Genomic DNA, 21,022 nt, shown 5'->3' with positions numbered 1-21,022 from the left:
TGTTACAGAGTCCCTAGAAGATTTATGCCATAGTCTGAGAGACAGACAAATGCTTGAAAGTCATCATGGCTGTTAGTTTTGATCAGCTGGCTGGATAGTGCCCACAACTTTTTCCTAGGTTTTCAGACAGATGGTGCTTGGAGATGAACCAGAGAAAGTGGATTTGGAGAGGAGTTTTTTCAAATAGTCACCTGTTCCTCAATTTTCTTGAGAGACAGTTAAGAGAACAGTTTTGATATCTCACTGATCAGTTTCCATTCCAATATTTATTTAATTGCAGTTTCACTACTTATTTAATTTTTTCTTTTGGTGTGTATTTTAGTGTAATGTGCAGTGTAATCTTGGTCATTTCTGTAAATTCCAGTTGCTGTTTTATGTAGAAAGATCTTAGCTTGCAGCTAGAAAGAGCATGACTGAGCTTCAACTGTAGGTACGGCAGCCTGCAGAGACATTCCTGAAAAACTTTTAATCTTACTGGTTCAGATACCAATCATAGTAAAACCATGGAAATGTGTGTCAGGGAGAGCTGTATAAAATCCCTTGAGATCCTGAGCAGCAGACCTAGGATAAAGTCCGTGCCATTATTTCTAAGGTATAGCCAGTACCTAACATAGATCTGAGATTAATATTATTCACATATAATGACGCATTTCTCTTTTTGATGGCAGAGTAAATATATCTTAAAAGCCTTCCTTTTCTTTCCACCTGCCTAGCAAGTGTATAATTTTTATAATTTTGAAACTTCTATCAATAACAGACTATGGAACTGAGCGAAAATTGGTTAGGAGGATTAGGGTGTTAGTCAAAAAGCAGTAACAAATCAAACTAAATTGGGGAAGTCAGTTCCTTCCAGGCAAAAGAAGTTAGGAAGCTGCTCTTGTTTGAAAAGAAATGTCATGCTCCTGATTAAAGAGTCTTAAAAGAACTCATAGCTTTCCTGAATTATTCTCTCTCTTTAAAACCCATAATCTTACACTTGTTAAAAAGGGACAAACAGGTACTAAAACAGTAAATCCCCTGAAACATTCTCAAACCCGCATCAAATTCAGTAGGAGCAGAGTAGCTGTGGCTTGCTGTAAAATTAACTCTTTTAGGTAGCAAGCAAGGACAGCTGATGTCTTGCTGCTGTAAAGGATTCACTTTTCTTCCTGAGTTACACATTAATGTAATTTAAATGAAATGCATAATAAAGATCTATTGGGTACTTGTTAAGATTCAGATTAATGCAGAAGATAATGGGGGAAGTATCCTTTTCTCCTGAAAGTCATCTATATACTTCTTAACAATAATAAGTTGAAAAAAGCTTTTTATTTTCTCCAATGCCTCTGACATTTGTCATCAGTCAGAATGCTGGCTGTATTGCAGTCATATTTAGCAGGATCGTGTGCAGTTGTTTTTAAAAGGAGGGTGGGAAATACGCAACAGCTTCCTAAGATGTGTTAGAAAACTACACTGGTGTGTGTCCCTCTCCAAAGGTTAAACTCTGTCTATGGTTTAGTTATACTGTGATTTAATTAAACATGAGCATGAGTCAAAGTGTGATCCAGTTCTTCCCTTCTGCCATTCGTAGCTTGGTTAAACCCGATCCGCAGGACTTCTGTTCCCATTGCTACCACTGGTTTGCTGAATGATGGTGACCATTTTGCTTCTCTGTGAAAAAAATGAGTAGCAAATATTGATAAGGGTTAGACTCGATGATCTTAAAGGTCTTTTCCAACCTAAATGATTCTATGATTCTATGAAAAACAAAACCAATATTTGTGTGATTTAATACAGTAAGACAAAATATGCAGGGTGAGTATGTCTGGTAAGGACAGGAACAATGTTAAGGGCAAGTGTGGGTTTAAGGTAATTTACTGAGGATGTAAAATTCAGAAATATGTATGATTTCTGGATTTGAGGATTTCATGCCATTGTTTCCTAGTAGCAAACTAGGAAAACAGTAATCTAAATTTTTTAAACTTTGTCACACATCCCACACCTTTTGCTTCTCTCCCTATTCAGTTTTTTTATGAGATTCTATCTCCATTAATCTAATTTTATCTGTTTATATTTTAAAATTGTATTTTATGTGGTCTGAACATGACCCTGAGCATCTGAGCCAGTCAGTAATACTACTGGGTGTCTAGGGTCATGCAGCGGGTACTTGCGGTTATTTGTTATGAGTTTTCTTTTCTTTTCTTTCATTGCTTTTGTTTTTAATGACTTTTCCATCCTGTCCTTCAAGATCAGCCTCAAAGACTCGGCAAAAGACTGAATTTAACTTGGCTAAGGTGGCGCAATCCTTCATTTTACACTTTGCATGCTACAAATCCTAGACTTTTCTGGGCCAGTCACTTGTTTAGCCAGAGAACACTTCTGTCTGCTTTATCATAATATTTTCAGAAAGTTTTTAAACATCTCCAGGAAATGAATGTGAATCTTGCCATCCAACTTCTCTAGTGATGTATCTGCACACAATTTTCCTGTCTTCTTTTGCACCTGTTTCACCGTATATCCTTACAAGGGAGTTACCTCTCCAGCGGACAGGGAATGCAGCCAAAGCAGCAATTGGCAGTCTCAGATAATTGCACTTCTGGTAATGAAACAAAGCCTTGTACAATGTTTTATTTTCAGAAAATGGTTATAATGTTTATGATCTGTACTCGCATCTGTTTGAGGCAGATATTTATAAACCTCATAGCTAGCCTGCTAACTAAGACCTTTATGGAAGAATTTGTACTCACATTATGTAGCATTGTTATTTAGTCTGATACTTGAGTAAGGGTGGGACAGATGGGGAAAGAGAAGCCAGCTTTCTTGCAACAGTACAACAAACTGAAAGTGCTCAAGTTAAAACTGAGGGTTATGAAGAGGTCAGAAATTGTGAAATAGCTAACTGATGAGATGGTGGAAGGACACAATAAAAATGAGATGATGTTATGGTTTTTAGTAAGACCCAGTCTGGTAGCAACTAGGAAAATAAGCTGAAAGAGTAAGGATAAGGAATTTTTTTAATAAGTGCAATGTTTATACGTTGATTTTTGTTTCTGTGTGAATTAAATTCGCTACTTTAATCCAAAGCATTCTGTCAAGGATCTTCTTATAAGTCAAATGGCAGATAATCAATTTCTAAATGTCACCTATATTTGCCATCAACATTTTCAGAGACGTGTGGTCAGACTCTCATGTTGTCACTTCTTTTCAAGTGAATAACCTAAATTCTTCTGTATGGAATCCATAAAACAGCAGTTTCCTGCCTTTTGGGGTAAAAAAAATTGAGAAAGCAATAATGACTCTGAGTATTTAGTGTAGGGCAACAAACCAGATAAATTTAACAGGCTTCCTTATGCAACAGTGTTGCAAATTCTAGAATCTTCACATACACAAAAATCACATTACTACAGCCTTAATTAAAATTAATACTAAATTAAGAGTCATTAGAAATTAAATTAACTTTCAAAAAGAATTAAGCATATAACTTCCATGCAGTAGTATATTCTTTAAAGAAGTAAAGCTTCTAGTTTAGTTTCACATGACTTGTCTCAAAAATTAAATTTCAACATCCTTTTCATATGCATTTTGCATATTATGTGTTTCTCTGACACACAGACCACTAAAAGAATTTTTTTTTGAAACAACGTGATAAAATCCTGTTCTCTTAAGGTGAAAGCCCAGCATTGCACTAGATCTGTCCTTAAACAAGAAGTATGTGAGAACATGAGAATCCCTGTCAAGATTCAAGATGCTCTATCTCCTATCGATTAATTTCATGGTTTAATTTATTAGTATTATATTTCTTGAAAATCTCTCTGTATCTCTTTTTCTCCTGTTCCAAGCAGGTCCTTGGTTTGCACAGCCACCAGAATTCCTTGTGTGTCTGATATTACTCAGGGAAAAGATCTGAACTCTAGTTTGAGAAGGCAGATAGGTATAAAGGGGAAACTGGTACCACGCAGGTTCCTTTTTTTGGAAAGATGATCCTAAGCTTCATGCTAAGTGAGACTTCCCATCTCTTAGTTTGAAAACCATCTGAGTTTTACCATACTGCAAACATAATTAAAGCTTGATCAAACTAATTGATCAAACGTCTCTCCTTTGTCGAATGGTCTTTGAACCTCATTTGTCTTGTCCAAACAAGAGAAACAACTCGTAGTTAAACCTGTATCCATTAATTGCACTCCTTGCCATGTTTTGATTAAGACCACTGCAGAACAACAGTGGAACTACTGCTATTTTGATAGTAGTCAGTGATCTTCAAATAAATCCTTGAATAAAGCACGTATTGATTTTACTAATTGGTCCAAACGGCAAATTTTCTGTCCTTCACGTGGGGCTGTCTATAGTGGGTTTAACTTTATACTTAAATGCTTATGCCTTTCTCTGCAGTTAATCAAGAATTTGTTATTTCTGCAGCAATATATTTCTAGTGGATGATACAATCAGGTTTATTGCTCACTCATTTCAATTTAATAAATAAGTCTTTATTTTATTTATTATTATTTATCTGGAACTTTATATTCTTTATCTCTGTTCTTTAATGAGTCAAAATAAATTAGCTAACGAGGACATGTATTGAGCATTTAAATTCATTCTATGCTGCCTGCATAATTCTCTACTAAAACCTTCAACAGAAGAGAACACTTAATCCTGACAAAGCTTTTATTAATTCTTATGAATTAAGACAATCCATTCCTTTGAAGGAAGCAGTTCAATAAGATTTGACATTGAACATTCTGTGGCCTGAAATACCAGTTCAATGAATGAATAATAAAAAATGAAAAGCTATATTTACTTAATTAAAAGCCAACAGGTTGTACATCATTATCAGCTGATATAGACAGGTTTTAACAGTTAAGCTGTGTACGACTAATTTGTTTTCATAATACTACTTGACTGTAGATCACTATATTCAGGGATATTTGAAGCATATTTTCAGATGCATCACATGTTTTAAAAATAGATTCATATTAAGGAATATAACCAAATTTGAGGCTATTCTATGCAAGTCCAGTTCCAAGTTGCATTCGCTTATTTCAGTGTCACACTGAATCCATACATTGTAATTATTTAGCCTATCTTATGTTCCATAAAGATAGCATTTAGTGTCATAACACATCTCTTTTAAGATACATCATGAAGAGACTGAAGAAATTGGGGAAAATATCTAATGCTTTAGTAGAAGAAGCAGGTTTTAATAATTTTTCCCTGATTATCTGCCAAATTTATGAGGCATCTGGGAATGAAATCTGAAACATGCTGCGACAGAATTTATACTTGAGAACAATCTTGGGATTTGCTTCCTAATTGTTGTGGTTTAGCCCCAGTTGGCAATTAAGCACCACGCAGCCGCTCACTCACCCTCCCCCCCGGTGGGATGGGGGAGAGAATCGGAAGAGAAAAAGTAAGAAAACTTGGGGGTTGAGATAAGAACAGTTTAATAATTGGAACAACAACAAAAAAAATTAATGAGAAAGAAAACAACAAGGGAGCAAGAGAAGAACAAAACCCAGGGGAAATAAAAACAGTGATACAACCGCTCACCACCCGCCGACTGATGCCCAGCCCATCCCCGAGCAGCGATCGCTCCCCCTGGCCAACTCCCCCCAGTTTCTATACTGAGCATGACGCCATACGGTATGGAATAGCCCTTTGGCCAGTCTGGCTGTGCCCCCTCCCAGCTTCTTGTGCAGCTGGCAGAGCAGGGGAAGCTGAAAAGGCCTTGACCAGTGTAAACACCACTTCGCAACAACCAAAACATCGGTGTGTTATCAACATTATTCTCATACTAAATCCAAAACACAGCACTATAGCAGCTACTAGGAAGAAAACTAACTCCATCCCAGCCAAAACCAGGACACTAATCATTAAATATATTTTATAGGTGTTAATTGGAAGGTATAGCTGTACTTCCCCGATGAGCTAATTTCTAACTGAAGAGAGAGTCCACAGGAAAAACTAGAAAAAGTGTGAGGTAATTTTAGAGAAGTTTGGTCTGGAGTTCTAGGGAGGTGAAAACTTGATAGAAGCTGTATACAAAGTCATCATCAGACTTACATACTTATTACAATTTATATATGAAGTTACCATGGCCATAGTGGACTGTAATCCAAATATTTGTCTTTCTGTGTTTGCTTCTTATTAGGACTATAATGCAAGTGGGACCTCTGTAAAAGCCCTGTAACTTAACGGCAGATATCAAAAGTCCAGTCACAGTGCTTGTGTGTCAGTCTCACACCTGAATCAAAAAGGCACGTTTCCAGAGAGATAGTTGTGCTAAAAGTAATTGTGCAGAAGCTGGCAATATGATACTATTTTTAAAAAAAAGTGTTTATGACACACATACATACTCTTGAAAATCCAAGTAGAGAGAAGAAAAGTTGGTGCTGGTCCCTTCTATTACATGATAGTCTTTTGATACTTTTGTAAAACTTACAGTGCCACTACATATACAGGAAGAAAAAAACTAGCTGGTATCATTGATTTCAGCTGTGGAACAAAGACTATATTCATTAAGTAGCTAGACACTGGGGTGGGAGTACCCACCCAACTTAGTTTAGAGTTTGTAATTATTGGGTTATATCAAGTTTGTGATAGATGGGGCATAAGCTGCAAAATTAAAAAAAAAAAGAAAGTCTATCACTTGTGTCCTAATAATTAAACTCATCATAATATTTTTCCTCTTTCTTCAGACATCTGCTAATTTACTGGGGATCTTGTGACTAGAGATGTTGTCAAGAGAAGTCCCAATGCTTACACACTTGATTTCTCAGTTATTTTCAAAGATCTGCCGAACCGAATGGAAATTGTAATTAAGCCGTAGACTTTTGGAGAGGCTAATAAAGTTCATACCAGTGTTTCAGATTAGGTACACCTAGCTGATTGTAAATTAAACCCATGATTAAGTGCTTCAGTTTTAAGTAACAATATTTTTTTCCAACCAAAAGGAAGTGGTACCTGTAGCCCAGTCCCTGTAATCACTGGTTTGGCTTTACTGCCTTGGGTGGTGTAACAGAGGCCAGTGAGATCCCCCCTAGCAGCAGCATCAGTACACATTCCTATATATTTGCAGGTTGTGGCAACTGTGGCTACTGGGTTTATTTTTTCATCACTTAGTTGAGGCTGATTGATCTAATAGTTATAAAGTGAGCTACATTTTAAACAGCTTTCAGGTCCTGTCAGATAACCACCAGGAAAACAGTCTTCTGATATTTGTAAAGGGTTGGAAATGTGCAGCCCTCCTTTGACTGGACCTTAAGATAACAGCTGTATTTCCAATTCCTGTTAAAAGAGCTGACCACTTGTACTCAGCACATTTGAAAGGTTTCTCTGAGACTTTCTATTGCAGCAGCAAAGTCATTAATAGTGCAGCTCTTCTACTGCAAAGCCTTTTTACTCATTAACCCTGAAGTGTGTAAAATGAGGTAAAGCTCAAAAATATCCAAATAATATATACATAAACCTCAACCTTTCCTTATAAGCCTTAGCAGGTTCTGCATACTCCAACAACTTCCATCTCTGGGAAATGAAAAATTGGTGCATTGCAGGAGAATATAGCCTGTGTTTTTCCCTGTGAGAGCCTCAGTTTTAGCCATTACTGACAACTTACTCAATATAGGATTTTAATGTCTCCTTTGATGCTAGACTTTTTATGAGAAAAAATAAACTTTCCTACATAACCAGAGTCAAACTGGGTATTCCTCCAGCTAATAACTCCTTTGGTTTTTTTCAGCTGAGTACCACTGGAATTTTTTTCTTTGCCTCATTTCTTTTTTGTAGTCTTTCATGCCCACATTCTCCCCTTGATTTTTAACTACGCACAGTTCAGCTAGCTAAACAAGTAAACTGGAATATAAAAGCTACAAATAAAAATGAACTCTGGTATTCTGCTTATCATTCACTGTCTAATTAGCTTCCTTTCCCTGCTTTAGAAGTGAGTGATATGAATAGTGACTGCTGAGGGTTAGAAGACACCTTTCCTAGAAAAATGACAGAAATAGCAACAATGACAGAAATACAGAATAGATTGTTGCAGAAGGCAACACTAACGTTTGACACTCGGGAAATTTCACATTTTAAGATTACTATATTTGTGATAGTCTGGTATTACAAATAATGGAAGAGACACCTTTCAGTTTCTGCCTTGCCTTTATGTTTGTGTGTCTGACTTTATCTTTCCCAAGTGGAAGCAAAGATTTCTCATGTTTGTATCCATGTCCATGATTTAAATTTATAGTGTTCAAATTTTGAAAGCCCGGAGAGCTTGAAATTTAGTATTTTGCAATTAAACTTAACAAGTTAGCCCATGCTGGCAAAACAAATAAGAAGATCTATTTCATAGTGTATTGACACTGAAATGCAATGAAATTGTGTAAGGGATGTGAATCAATCTGCCTAAGTATTTACTGCTTTAATGCACCCTGAATTTATGGGTGTGCATATTGAAATGAGGTAATTATTTTAAAGAGCACCTATGCATTTTTAGCTAAAGAGGCTGTGAAATTACATTTCCTTAAATCATCACTAGGCTTGTTTGTATGGGTTGAGTACACACCACAGGCTGCCAGAGGGCAGAGGCAGCAGTAAGGAAGCAAATACCAGTCTTGTCTTTCCATTCTGCTGTTGTGGGGAGGGGAAGCAGAGTGATGAATTTCACACTGCTGTGAATACTTGATTGGAGTGTTCTGTAAGGTGGATTATTTGAATTTCAATCCCTGCAGCTTGTGAACGTCATAGGCTCTTCCACAGAAATGTAGGCTGAGAAGGACCTCTGGAGGTCCTCTAGTCCAACCTCCTGCTCAAAGCAGTGCTAACTTTTAAGTTGAATAAGATTGTCCAGGCCTTGGTTACACAAGCTTTGAAAATCACCAAGGATAGAGATTCCACAGCCTCTATTAAGCAACTTCTTCCTTTTATTATGAAGAATATTTCTTTATAGCTAACCAGAATTTCCTTTACTGCAATTTCTGACTATTGCCTCCTGTCCTTTCATGGTGCACCTCTGGAACAGGTCTAGCTCTGCAAGCCCCCTTTAGGCAGCAGAAGGCAACAGTTAGCTCTCCCCTTTTAGTCTGTTCCTCCACTGGACTTTTGTGTTTTGAGTATATTACTTGTGGTGTTTGTGGGGCCCAAAACTAGTCTTGGTATTCCAGATGTATCCTCATGATGCTGAGTAGAAAGAAAACCACTTCCTTTGCCTGCTGGCTATGCTATTGCTAATGCAGCTGGGTATGTGGTTTGTCTGCATTGCTGCAAGGACATACTGCTGACTCATGTTCAGCTTCTCCCTCAGATCATTTTCTATAGAGCAGCAATACAGACAGGCAGTTCCCAGCCTATTGCAATACATGAGCTTATTCCCTCCCACATACATGGGTGCATTTGTCTCAGATACAAGAAAACTTCTGGTTATTCTGGCTTAAGTAGGTTCACAGTTAAATTGCCATATTCTTTGAGGAAAAAAACATCAAAACTTAAACTGACATCATTATAAACATTAATTTACTTTATGTTGAGGATTTCACACTTACTAGAATTACAAGTACATCATAGCAAAGAGATGTTTACACAAAAAGATGTTGATAGCAATTGATTTTTGCTATGTGGCCAGGCAATTAAAAAGGGCCCTTGGAGTGTGCAACTTTGTACAGCAAACAGACTATAAATATTAGGTATTCTGCACTATTTGGATGGAAATGTACCATGGCTACAGCATCCCATTGGATGTAAACAACTAATTCTTCCAAAGAGTTGCTACAGGTGTCAAAAAAATTAATTCACTGTTAGCACTATTACAAGGGCTCAATTAATTAATTCACTGTTGCCACAGTTATCAGGGAAAGATTATGAATATCAAGTGGATTTTTTTTTAACTAAACATACACTCAGGCGCTTGTTGTTTTCAGATGTTGGCTGTAGCATGTAAGTTCTTGGACCTGGACTTCTTGGACCTCCTCTCCTTGCAGAGGAGGCTTCCTCCTTCCACTGTGTTTCTTGGCAGAATCCTATTATGCAGCCTCCTAGACAGTATCAATAGAAAGTTGTGCTGCTTGGAATTCATACTAATGTGATTATCCAATAATTGAATTAGGGATTAAAAAATCTTCTATATGTGATTTTTTTATATTATTTATCTGCATCCATTTATCTCAGCAGTGAATTTATCTTGACTGGACTGACATGTCCTTTGCTGTAAATTAATACAATGGCATTTGTACTTTCAGATAAGGGCATGCTAACAGATGGATGAAAAGAAACTAAGTTTCCTTTGAATGTATGACAGTTTTTCAGCCAGCTATGTAAAAACAGATGAGGGCCAGATTCTACTCTGGTGATGATCTTGCTGTATCATAATTTCAACAAGGTCACAAGACTTTCCTCTGTGTCTGTGGAGGGGGAACTGTTTTCATACAGAATATTAGTCCTGAAAGAAATAAGCATTCTATTTACACATATAGAAGAGGTTTCAAGTCTTCCAGGAAATCTGTTTGAAAACTATTTACAGTATTAGTATGCAAATTATATACTACACACTAAATGGGAATCTTGCAGCAGAGCACTCTGACAGGCATCTCACTATTTGAACTATGGTAGTCCAGTTAAAAAAGCAACACAAAAAGAAAACACAGCTGGATGTAATTGTATCCAAACACATACTTATTATGTTAATGGGGGCATACGAATAAAATGAAATGTTGTCCAGCAAAGGTTTTCCCACAAAGACTCTGAGTTATTTTAGCAAAATGTTCAAATAATGCAAGCTTTTGTGTTCATTTTAATTGAAGAGATGTTTGATATTTATTCCTAAAAATTGACAGAGGAAGTGTGGCAGCACCAGAGAAAGAATAAATCCCATCTCATATCAAGTATCGTTTTAATAAATATTCTTCAGTTGAGAAGAAAACATGAATTGTGTCCCCGATTACGTTAGGTACTTCCAGCGATATAACTTAAATCTGATTATGAGAACGGTATTGTTTGGTGGTAGTGATATGTGTCTTAAACTCCTGTTGTTACCCCAGGTTGTCAGAGTAGTGATACACCCTTTAGCTGCCTTCCCTTTTGCACTGAAGCTTCCTAATGCTTCCCTGCCTGTACCTTCCTGCTGCTGCTCTCCTCTCGGCTTCCCTTCAGTCACACCTTGGTCCAGTTTCTGCCCTCACAATCTCTCGTGAATGCCCCTGCTGAAGTATGCCACAGCAGCTTTACTTCAGCGTGAGAGGTTTTAAACAGCCAGGTGTCAGTAAGAATCCACTAGATGCTGTAGAAGGTCAGTACTGGGTTGGGTCTTTTTCCAACCAGCAAAAGCTTCGCCCTTGTTTCATTCCTAAAAATCTCCCAGAATTTCTCATTGTGTCCCTCGCATCAATCTGCACAGCTCTGGCATGTAAGTTACCTGTGCAAGGTGCTAGATCTGTTCATACCAATTTACTGCCGGTGGACTTCAAATATTTAAAAATAAGAGGTTTTGGATGAGGCTTATGCCTTTTTGTTTTGCCTTTTTTTTTTCCCTCTCCATTTTTAGGACGTGCTTTTAACAAACCATAACTGAAAACTAAACAAATAACAGTTTGTGCCTTATGTAAGTGTGCCTGCTAGTCAAATAGTTGCATTCAAGGGATGTAGATATTGTTAAAAGCCCATGTCTTCTTCACTGCCAGCTGCCACCATAATCCTAAAGTAGATGCATCGTTTTCCTTTTAACTTTATATCTCAGTATACTTCCCTGTGAAATTGCTTTCTGCCTTTAAATTGACCGTCATGCAGAATTTTGTATTTTTCAACCTGTCATTGTCTTTGAGTTACAAGTTATTCTGGAGTTTAAAAACTACCATTTTTGTTCACAAGCACAAAGTGTACCTTCCCAAATCTAGCTCAATAGGCATGTCAGATGCAGTCTTGAGAATATTATCTAAGTGCCTATTTTTATTCTTCCTTATGAGGAACTGTTTATACTGCAAATGTAATATGATCAAACACACATTAATGTATTACTTTAAAATAAAAACTTATTTATTAATTAAAAAATCATACTGGATAAAAAAATCAGTCTGTTATTTAAAATATTTTCCAGAGGCAAAGTCCCATTGGCCTGTTTAATGACATGTATTTGTTTCTTGGCTCTGCCTATATAAGAAATGTTTACAATTTTTGTCTCTGAAGATTTACAGCCACATCAAGCATTTTACATTATGATAAGAAGACAAAGCCGGTACCATTAGTGTGATAATAAGTCCAGCTTGGTTGTCTGGCAAGTAAATTCTACATCTAGCTACTCCCATTAAAAAAACCCAACCTACTTTCACTAAAAATCTGCTCCTGCTAGAGAGCAGATTTTGTACTTCCCACTCTCAGTGGCAAATGTAATCCCTCTAAAATCAATAGGTAAAACTCACCTGAGAGCATAACACTTATTATTAGTTGTTTCCAGCAATGGGTAAAGAACAGATTTCTGCAGAGAGTTCGTACTTAGAGGGAAGTGTCAAAGGAAGATGAATTAGGAGAAACTAGAGGACTTGTGTCCTTTGGGAAGCTACAGAGTTGTGAGAATGAATCTCTGAAGGCCAAATCAGATGTCTTGAGAGTCATTCTGTTTAGACTGCCAGTCTTCTGGTTAGGCTGCTGAAGCCTGTTTTTTTTTTCTCTCTCTCTTTTCTTTTATGAAGAAACAAATCCCATTTTGGCACATTTTTTTAATCTTTTTTTAAAAAAGATCACTTTTTAAAAGTGACCCAAAACCAGATGCTCCTGAAGGGAGCCTGGGGTTCACAGCTGAGGTGGCTATTGCACAATTCTATTTATTTTGTTTCATTAGGTCAACCATGCTTCTTAGAGGGATAGCTAGTATGCACATTGTATGGCTTCCTTGGCAAAACCACAGCAGAAACATATGGTTTGTTTCTGTTATTTTGGTAATTTATTTTATTTCAAATTCACAATGTCATGAGCTCTAAGCATGTGGTCTTCAGTGTCTCACTCCAAAATTCCCAAATACTGCCAAAAGCAATTTAATTTTAATTAGTACCTGTCTGTGCTGCAAGTGTGTCTTATAATATGCATTTGGATATTTTCTGCTCCTCTGTACGTTGCTTTCAGTACTTTTAGCATAAAGATATACAGTAAAACTTGTCCTAAAGCCATCATAGGGCCCAGCAAACAACGCTGAATAGCAAAAGAATCTCTCTTACAATAAGCCAGACAAAATGGTACTTGAGATGCTTCCTTAGACTCTATGTTATTTAGGTTTTAGGGACTACTGCAGAAGGACATCAAGTTATTATATGCCTCTAGTTATTTATTTTCTTAGCCTTACAAACTGAAGAGGAGTATCTCAATGAAAACAGTACGGAGTTCCCTCGCAGATTTTATCCTTGTGCTTTCCTTTCTTTTTATTTTAATAGCCTGGATGTGTAAACACTACTGAAGTGGATATAAAAAAATCTTCAAGAATGAGAAATCCACATAAAACAAGAAAGGTAAGTATTGTTATTATATCAAAAGCAGGAGGTGGAGGTAATTTATAGCATGAAGTTCCATAGTTTCTTAAAACAATTTTTCTTACAGCTGCAAAGAACAAATACTTGAACGTATGTTATTATTTCATAAGCTCTTAAATGAATTAATATTAACAAATTTGCTAATGCTAAGTAAATGCTATCACATAAGAAAGGCTTTGGAGAAATACACAGAGAATATGAAAATAAAATTCATTTTTGCGTGCTATATTCATGTTGTTTGTTTAGTAGATCGAATAAAGCATGTTAAAATGTTTCTGTCAGTAATTAAGGAAAAATAAATTAAAAATGCAGTATAAACTATAACAGTTCTTGTGCTGGTCTTAACGGAAAGGGTGTCTCTAGTTTACAATTATGCCCCAAATGGATGACCAGAAATTGTGGAGGAAATTAGCTTCATCTAAATTAGGATCCAGACACGAACAGTGTAAATTCTCTAGGGATGTACAGATGGATTGGAACAACACTTTCTTTCAAATCCTTTGTATCATAATAATGTAGATTGACTCCAACTTTAAGGTACTCCCTTTGAGGTATATTTTTGTGTCAACCCATGGAAAAATATGTTTTAAAAAGGACAGTGGATTTAGAGAAAGCTTTAGCTTAGCTTATTTATGGTAGTGAAAGGTCCAGATTAGTGTAATTTACCAAGCAATAATTGCAAATTTGTGAGTCATCCAAATAATCCATTGTGATAGTCTACCTTTCGGGATACTATTTCTTCTTTTCCTACCAGTCATCTCCACTTACTGTAATCGCTGCCTTTCAGTGTCATCCCCCATGTTTACTCTGCTGTTAACATAGAGACATAATAAAAGTAGATCCTGTGTTCTATGGCATTACGAAATTGTGGGGTTTTGGGAGTCTTTATTTTACACCATGGTACAGAAGCACAATTTTAACTGAGTGCATGGCTTATTTGCAGTTCCTTTAGAAAAAGATAATCTTGGCTAACTTCTTGAGCACACTGTACTAAAGCATCACAATTACTATGGATCTACAAGCACTGTCTGAAAACAACTATCATTGTTCCATATTTTTTGCGTAGTCTGTCTATGGCTTACAAAACGACATTCGAAGTCACAGCCCTACCCACACACCAGTACCAGAGACTAAGCCACCCACAGAAGATGAACTACACCAAGAGGTTTGAAAAATAACTACAAACGTGTACTTTTAAATGAACTTTTTAGGAAAGTAGGTATTAAACCAAAAATTATTGTAACTGGGAAGTATGTTCAGAACAGATCTAGCAAACGTTTAGTAAACCTTTTCCTTATTTCAGGATATATGGATTTAGGTATGTAACTTCTATTAAAACCAATGAGACAAAACCTGTCATTTTTGGTATCTTGCATTAAACAGTTAAAGGCAGTTAGCAGCAGGCCAGTTAATGGGTTCTTTGCATAGCTAAGCCCATTAGCTCCTTTAGCAGTAGACAGCTCACTCTTCCTTTCAATGCTGATTTGAGCTTTGGGGGTGTACTTACCTCTCCGTGTATGCACATATGGGTTCACACATTTATCTGCTATTCATGCTTCATTAATCTTTCCTGAGGTGTTAGAATTGGGAGAAGGTAAATGTCTGAAGAATTAGTAGTTCTCTTCAAAAATCTAAAAAAAGGCTAATTGGATTTCTGTTGATGAACCTTTAGGGAAAATGTTATATTGGGTCCTTTTTCTGTCTCTGTAAGATCTTTTCTCTTTGATGGAAAATTCCATTTATTTTAGAACTACACTGGTGAAATGTTGTTTTAACTCAGATATATTTCTTTTCTGTGCCCTAGGATAAATTAAGGTTAAATTACAGCCCTAATAAAAAAGTTATGGAAATAGAGTCAAGCAATGAATTACTCATAACACTCTTTGCCTTCCTTTCTTGCAGATTAAGCACTGGCAAATGCAATTAGACAGACATAGATTAAAAATGTCAAAAGTTGCAGAGAGGTAAGTATATTGTCACATCTTCTTGTTTTTCAATTAGACTGATAACTATTGGGAAAATGTCAGTATGAAATAGCTTCAAAGAAAGAGAGACAAGGGAGCTCAGGTGTCATAGAAATAACTGATGAGAGTTTACTTTAAGTGGGAGGTATGAAGTTCTTTTATTGACAAAAGATGGCCCAGATATTCCATGATACATTTCTGATAAACCCAAGAGTTACTGAAAGAGCTTCTGACCAAGTGATCACAAGTTTCACCTTGCATTGGCAGGGAGGCTAAATAGAAATAGGTCTGGGGTTACTGTTTTGATATTTCAAAAGGGCAGTCACTGACAAAGCAAGGGAACTAGTCGGCAGAGCTGGCTGGATGAGGAGCACGGTGCTTGAACAAAGTGAGTCTGAGCTTACTTCGAGTCAGAGGATGTAACACTAGTAGGAAGCTTTCTCCAAATAAGACCAAAATTTGTCAGGAAGGAGGTAGAAAGCAAATAAAATAAAAAGCTCCTCGGAAAGACTACAGCTTAGATAGAGAAGAGGTAGGGAAAAGGAATGCTCTATCTTACACATCAAATACAGAGATAGTGAAAATTGCAGAAAATTGAGCTGCATAAGACTTACTAAAGGAAATTAAGCCAAATAAATACAAATGGTTCTTCATCCTCTCATATACTTTTGTGCATGTGTGTCTACTTATACATGTGTATGTATGCATACACATACAAACACATATAAATATATATTTATAAAGAGAACAGGTTAAGAATTTGTGCTTTCTGAACAGTAAAAATAGAATACAGACTAAATATAATATATATAGGAATGAAAAGAAAGAATATTTGTCCTCACTTGTCAATAATTTTTCAATAATTATGAGGCAAAAGGAAACATGGAAAGTGGGAATAAGGGCATGGGAGTTGTAAATTACCAGAATACAAGCAAAGTTTTCAGTGTGTTCAGCTGAGTCAGACCAATTCATGAATACTGAAGAATTTGAAAAAAAAATTGGGTTTTTTTGGAAAGCAATAAACTTGGGAGTAGTGCCATTTGATTAGGAAATAATAAAAATATTAACTGTATTTAAAAGAGGAAAAAAGGAGTCCCAGCAGCTGCAGGGCCAATAAATATGACCTGAATAGCATGCAGTGTTTTAAAACAGATTTTAAAGGAATTGATAATTAAAACCGTAGGGGTATAAAACATGTTCCTTTATGAAAGCAAATATGCATGGAAGAGGCTGCTTGATTTAATTTATTAGTGCCTAACGGAGCCCTAAAAGGAGCTACGTGGAAGTATTAGGGAAGTTTGTAGTTTATTTTATTTCAGCTCTTGATAAAACCTGAGCCACCCCTCCTTCTTCAGGGGTCCACTTTTAAAAGGCTTGAGCAAACCCATTTCAGCTCAAGCTTGTAGCTGACTTCTGAGTGTGTGCACACCTGGTTACCATGGTTCAGTTGATGCAAGGTAACTTGTTAACTGGAGTAACCTGATCAGGTTTCCTCACCTCCTGACATGACAATATTTGGTGCTTTTGTTTCCTAGCCTATTAGCTTATACGGAGCAGTATTTGGAATATGATCCTTTTCTTGTGCCCCCTGATCCCTCAAACCCTTGGATATCAGATGACACCACTTTCTGGGAACTGGAGGCAAGGTATATAATTTTATTTCTTCTTTTGGGGTAAGGGGATATAACAGGCTTTTCTTGAAATGTGAAGATCTCAGACAGATGTATTGCAGGAAAATACTGAGGCAGAAGGGCAATGTGGTATCCTTTCGGTCTTTCCACCTTTACAGTTTCGTAAGATGGGAAGAGCTATGGATTAATAAATCTGTGTAAAAAGTTACAGTAACCAGTTTCCAGGGTTCCAGTGTGGGGAAAAAAGACACGTTTTAAAATCTGATAACATTTCCTAGTTGGAAGTCCTTATTTGTCTGTGTAAATGCACGCGTATTACAATTCATCCTGTGTAAGTACTAACAGGCTGGTTGCTCATCTCTGAACATTGCACAGATATGAGCAATCTGGAAGGTGAGAAATCTGTGGTTGAACTTTAGGACTTAGTCTAAATTATGAACACAGAGTATTAGAATACTGACTATTGCTGATTGTAAGTTCTGTTGTTTTTTCTTCTGTAGCAAAGAGCCAGGACAGCAGAGGGTGAAACGATGGGGATTTGGCATGGATGAAGCTTTGAAAGACCCTGTGGGAAGGGAGCAGTTTCTCAAATTCTTGGAGTCAGAATTCAGTTCAGAAAATTTAAGGTAAATGAGAGGGACTTTATTTTTTAATAGCTTGTAAGATACATTGGGAGGGGGGTTTTTGTCTGATATCTTTCTTTTCATTTTTTGACCTGTTCAAAAATTTTGCTGTGTCTTACCTTTCAGAATCCATTCATGCAGATTGCTGCCTGCTCCCATATTCAGGCTGAGGGAAAGATTGATATAGTTAGCAGAGACTCACATGAAGCATATTTTCCCATTCATGTGCAACTTTTGGTCAAACTACCCATGTAAGAGCTTTTCTCTCAGCTCATTTTATTAAACAGGTTTAAAACATTGCCCAATTCAAAGGCTGTTCATATCTTTTATTAAGTCCAATATTATAAGAACAGTAAAATTAAAAAGGAGAATTTAAAAAAAAATAAATAAGGGATTTAAAAGTAAAATTCACAGACTTTCAATGTTGGTCAGGTTTCTGGGGTCATTGGTCTTTTGAAAATCTCCACCAAGATTCTAGTACTTGTGGATCTGGCACAACAGAAGTAGTGTGACAGCTAGCTCTCAAATTCCTCACTAATTGTAAAATGGAAAGATGCTGCTAGCATATGAAGCTTAAATAAAATTTTAACAAAAAGTATATATACAAAATTACTTTTAAGTAAAGGAGAACAATTATATGATTTTTAAAAATGATAGTCCGTCCATTGGCTAATAGCATGTTTTGTTGTCACTGTTCTAAGGAAGTCATATTTTGGTAAGAATTATTTCAGAGGGATTGATAACAGCCTTTCTATAGATAAGTCAAACCGTGCATAGTACAAAAGCATGTACAACATATTTTTCTCTTTATTCCACCTTATTGTCAGGTGTCATCTGTATCATTTCCCATTCACCAATAGCATAAGGAGTATAAAATCCTATCTGCACACATTCTAAAACTCAGAAAAATCCTAAATTACTTTTTTTCTATGCCAGTTCTCACTCCGAAGTGGTGCAGCATAGCCATTCATACTAGAATTACATTTATGTAGCATCTTACAAGAGGCATTTAGCATTTTGTTGTGTTAATTCATAAATGCTAAGTAATTGCACAGACCTCCTTGTTGTTAATTTGTCAGCAGGATAATTGGAGATGGACTTCTCTAAGTTGCTGACCATGTTCATATTCAAACATTGAGTTTTGCATCACAAATGTATATTAGATACTCTAGACCTTATGATATTTTCCAACTGATTTGTTTGCCTTTACCCATGGAAATATGGCCTGACCTCTATGTGTAAGTTGATAACTTCATTAGTGACAGATACAGATTTTTTTAAATTAAAATATCCAGGTGGTAAAATGAAATTTTAAAAATTAGAATAAATCCAAGAAAAGGAAAGGTAATTTTTTTATTTAAAGAGCATCCTGGTAATTCGTTATGCAGAGCAGCTGTTCAAACATGAACCTATCCAGCCCAGTGTGTGCTGCAGTTTCTATGCTTTTCTGTGATTAATTTGTCTCTCTGCCAACTAAACTGTTACCCGCATAATCCCTAGCTCTTTCTCCTAATCCTATTTACAACACTAACCACAGGGAAACTGCAAGTGACTGATCCAGAAAAATTCCCTAGAGAAATTTGTTCACAGATGATTCCTTGACATGCCATCTACTCTTCTGTCTCTCTCTTCAGATTCTTATATTGGCATTATAAAATAGAATATCTGAGCAACGGTGAATATGAGCTTAAAGGCTGTCCCTGGGAAGGATCAGGCAGGGGATCAAACTTGCACTGAAAAGGTGCTTTCTGTGATGATTAACTGAAGGAAAACTGCCTCACAAGCTCAGAATTATGTTTATGAATTCTCAAACTGTGGGGAAATCAATACACCGTTAGGCTCACACAGTAAAGTCAGGTGAGAAAGCATGAATGGGTAAAGCTTGTTGTGTATGAGAGTCAAAATGTTATAGATCTCAGTAACAGAAATGGAAAGTTTGATGTTTTCAAGCATTATTGCTGAATAAACCTTAAATTTAAAATACCACCAATTTCCTTGCTCACCTGTTAACCCCACTGTGGCAATTTGGTTGTTTGGGGTGGGTGTTTTGGATTTAACAGCCACCTTGAGGAAAAGATTTATTTCCATCCACATCTTCTCACTGCAACAAAGTGAACTCAAGTCAGTAGCTGGCTCTTGTCCTTTTACAGATCTAATCATGATAAAATTTACAACAAGCACCTTCAAACCTACAGTGGGATAGACAGCTGGGACCCTGGATTCGTGCTACCAGGCGGAGTACATGGGATACAGCAGGGGACTGCAGACACTACTGAGAGATTCAGTATTAGTTGATTAGAAGTCTTGTACCTCACTTTGGTGAAAGAAATGCCGAAAAGGTGAAATGATAAGTCTACTAGATACACCATTTCTATTCAAGTGTTATTATCTTATGTAGCTAAAAGTCCCAGTGGTACTGTTTCATTAACTTGGACTGAGAGTGTTTAAGCTGGCTGAGAATCTCATTCTTAGTGGATATAGATCCTGTTTTAAGAAAGAGAAGAGGGATAAAGTAACTTGAGCCATGAGTTAGAACTAAGAACTGTGCAATGATTAGGAATGCAACCGGGTTTCACCTTCTTACTCTGTATCGCTGTGCTTCTTTTCTTTGCCTGTAAATTGGGATTAATAGTATTTTACTCTCTAAAGGGGTGGTGTAAAGCATAGCAAAGGAATAAAACTGTATAAGCAGTTCTGTCAGTGCAGTAGCTTCATTACAGTGTGATTGCAGTTTGTTAACACCCAGGCTGGATTCTACATTCACCTAACGCAGGCTATGACTTGTAATCTCTTGTTACCATGCAGATTTTTTGGAGGAATCACTTTGCATGCTGCTCACTACACAGAACAAATAGCTAAAGTAACATATGATTTGGATAATAGATTTATAAAATTCCCACTGCCTATTACAAAAAAGGTGACCATTGTTTCAAATTCACAAGACTTAAGTTTGAGCATGATCCAATACTACTGAGCTTGGTCACAAGGCTGTCCAAGCACTGAAAAAGGACTTTTCAAAGAGAGTAAGGTAGTGAAATGAATCTTACTGCAATGTGGCACCTGGAGACCTAATTTCTTTCATCCCTGTAGAAAATCCCCATTCCTCTCCATATCCTTCCTCTGTCTTGCTGGTGCAGAATTCTTTGGAAAGTTAATATTCATATGCTGACTGTACGTTTGCTCCCAAGAGGTTGTTTTGTAGGAATTGCAGCCTGTAAAGATCTAAATGGTTTCAGGCCTGCCAATCTGAAAGCCTGTCCAAGTCATTATGCAGTATTGCAGTAGGTGTGATCTCCAAGGCAGTGCTAAGACTGCAAAAACCTCCTAGG

At 36.7% G+C, this 21,022-nt stretch overlaps 1 protein-coding gene across 1 annotated transcript in view; it reads left to right on the top strand.

Annotated features, from left to right (window-relative positions):
* The window catches only part of RGS7 (regulator of G protein signaling 7), a 236,615-nt gene that overhangs the window by 204,796 nt on the left and 10,797 nt on the right, over positions 1-21,022 (top strand). The window contains exons 10-14 of the mRNA XM_072858044.1: positions 13,380-13,454; positions 14,542-14,640; positions 15,378-15,439; positions 16,975-17,085; positions 17,571-17,696. Coding sequence (XP_072714145.1) covers positions 13,380-13,454; positions 14,542-14,640; positions 15,378-15,439; positions 16,975-17,085; positions 17,571-17,696 — 473 coding nt within the window. The remainder of the gene's footprint in view (positions 1-13,379; positions 13,455-14,541; positions 14,641-15,377; positions 15,440-16,974; positions 17,086-17,570; positions 17,697-21,022) is intronic.

The sequence above is a fragment of the Ciconia boyciana genome, chromosome 3, assembly GCF_034638445.1.
Source record: "Ciconia boyciana chromosome 3, ASM3463844v1, whole genome shotgun sequence".
NCBI classification, from domain to species: Eukaryota; Metazoa; Chordata; class Aves; order Ciconiiformes; family Ciconiidae; genus Ciconia; species Ciconia boyciana.
Note: the sequence above shows the minus strand (reverse complement) of the source record. Positions and strands in the feature narration are given on the sequence as shown.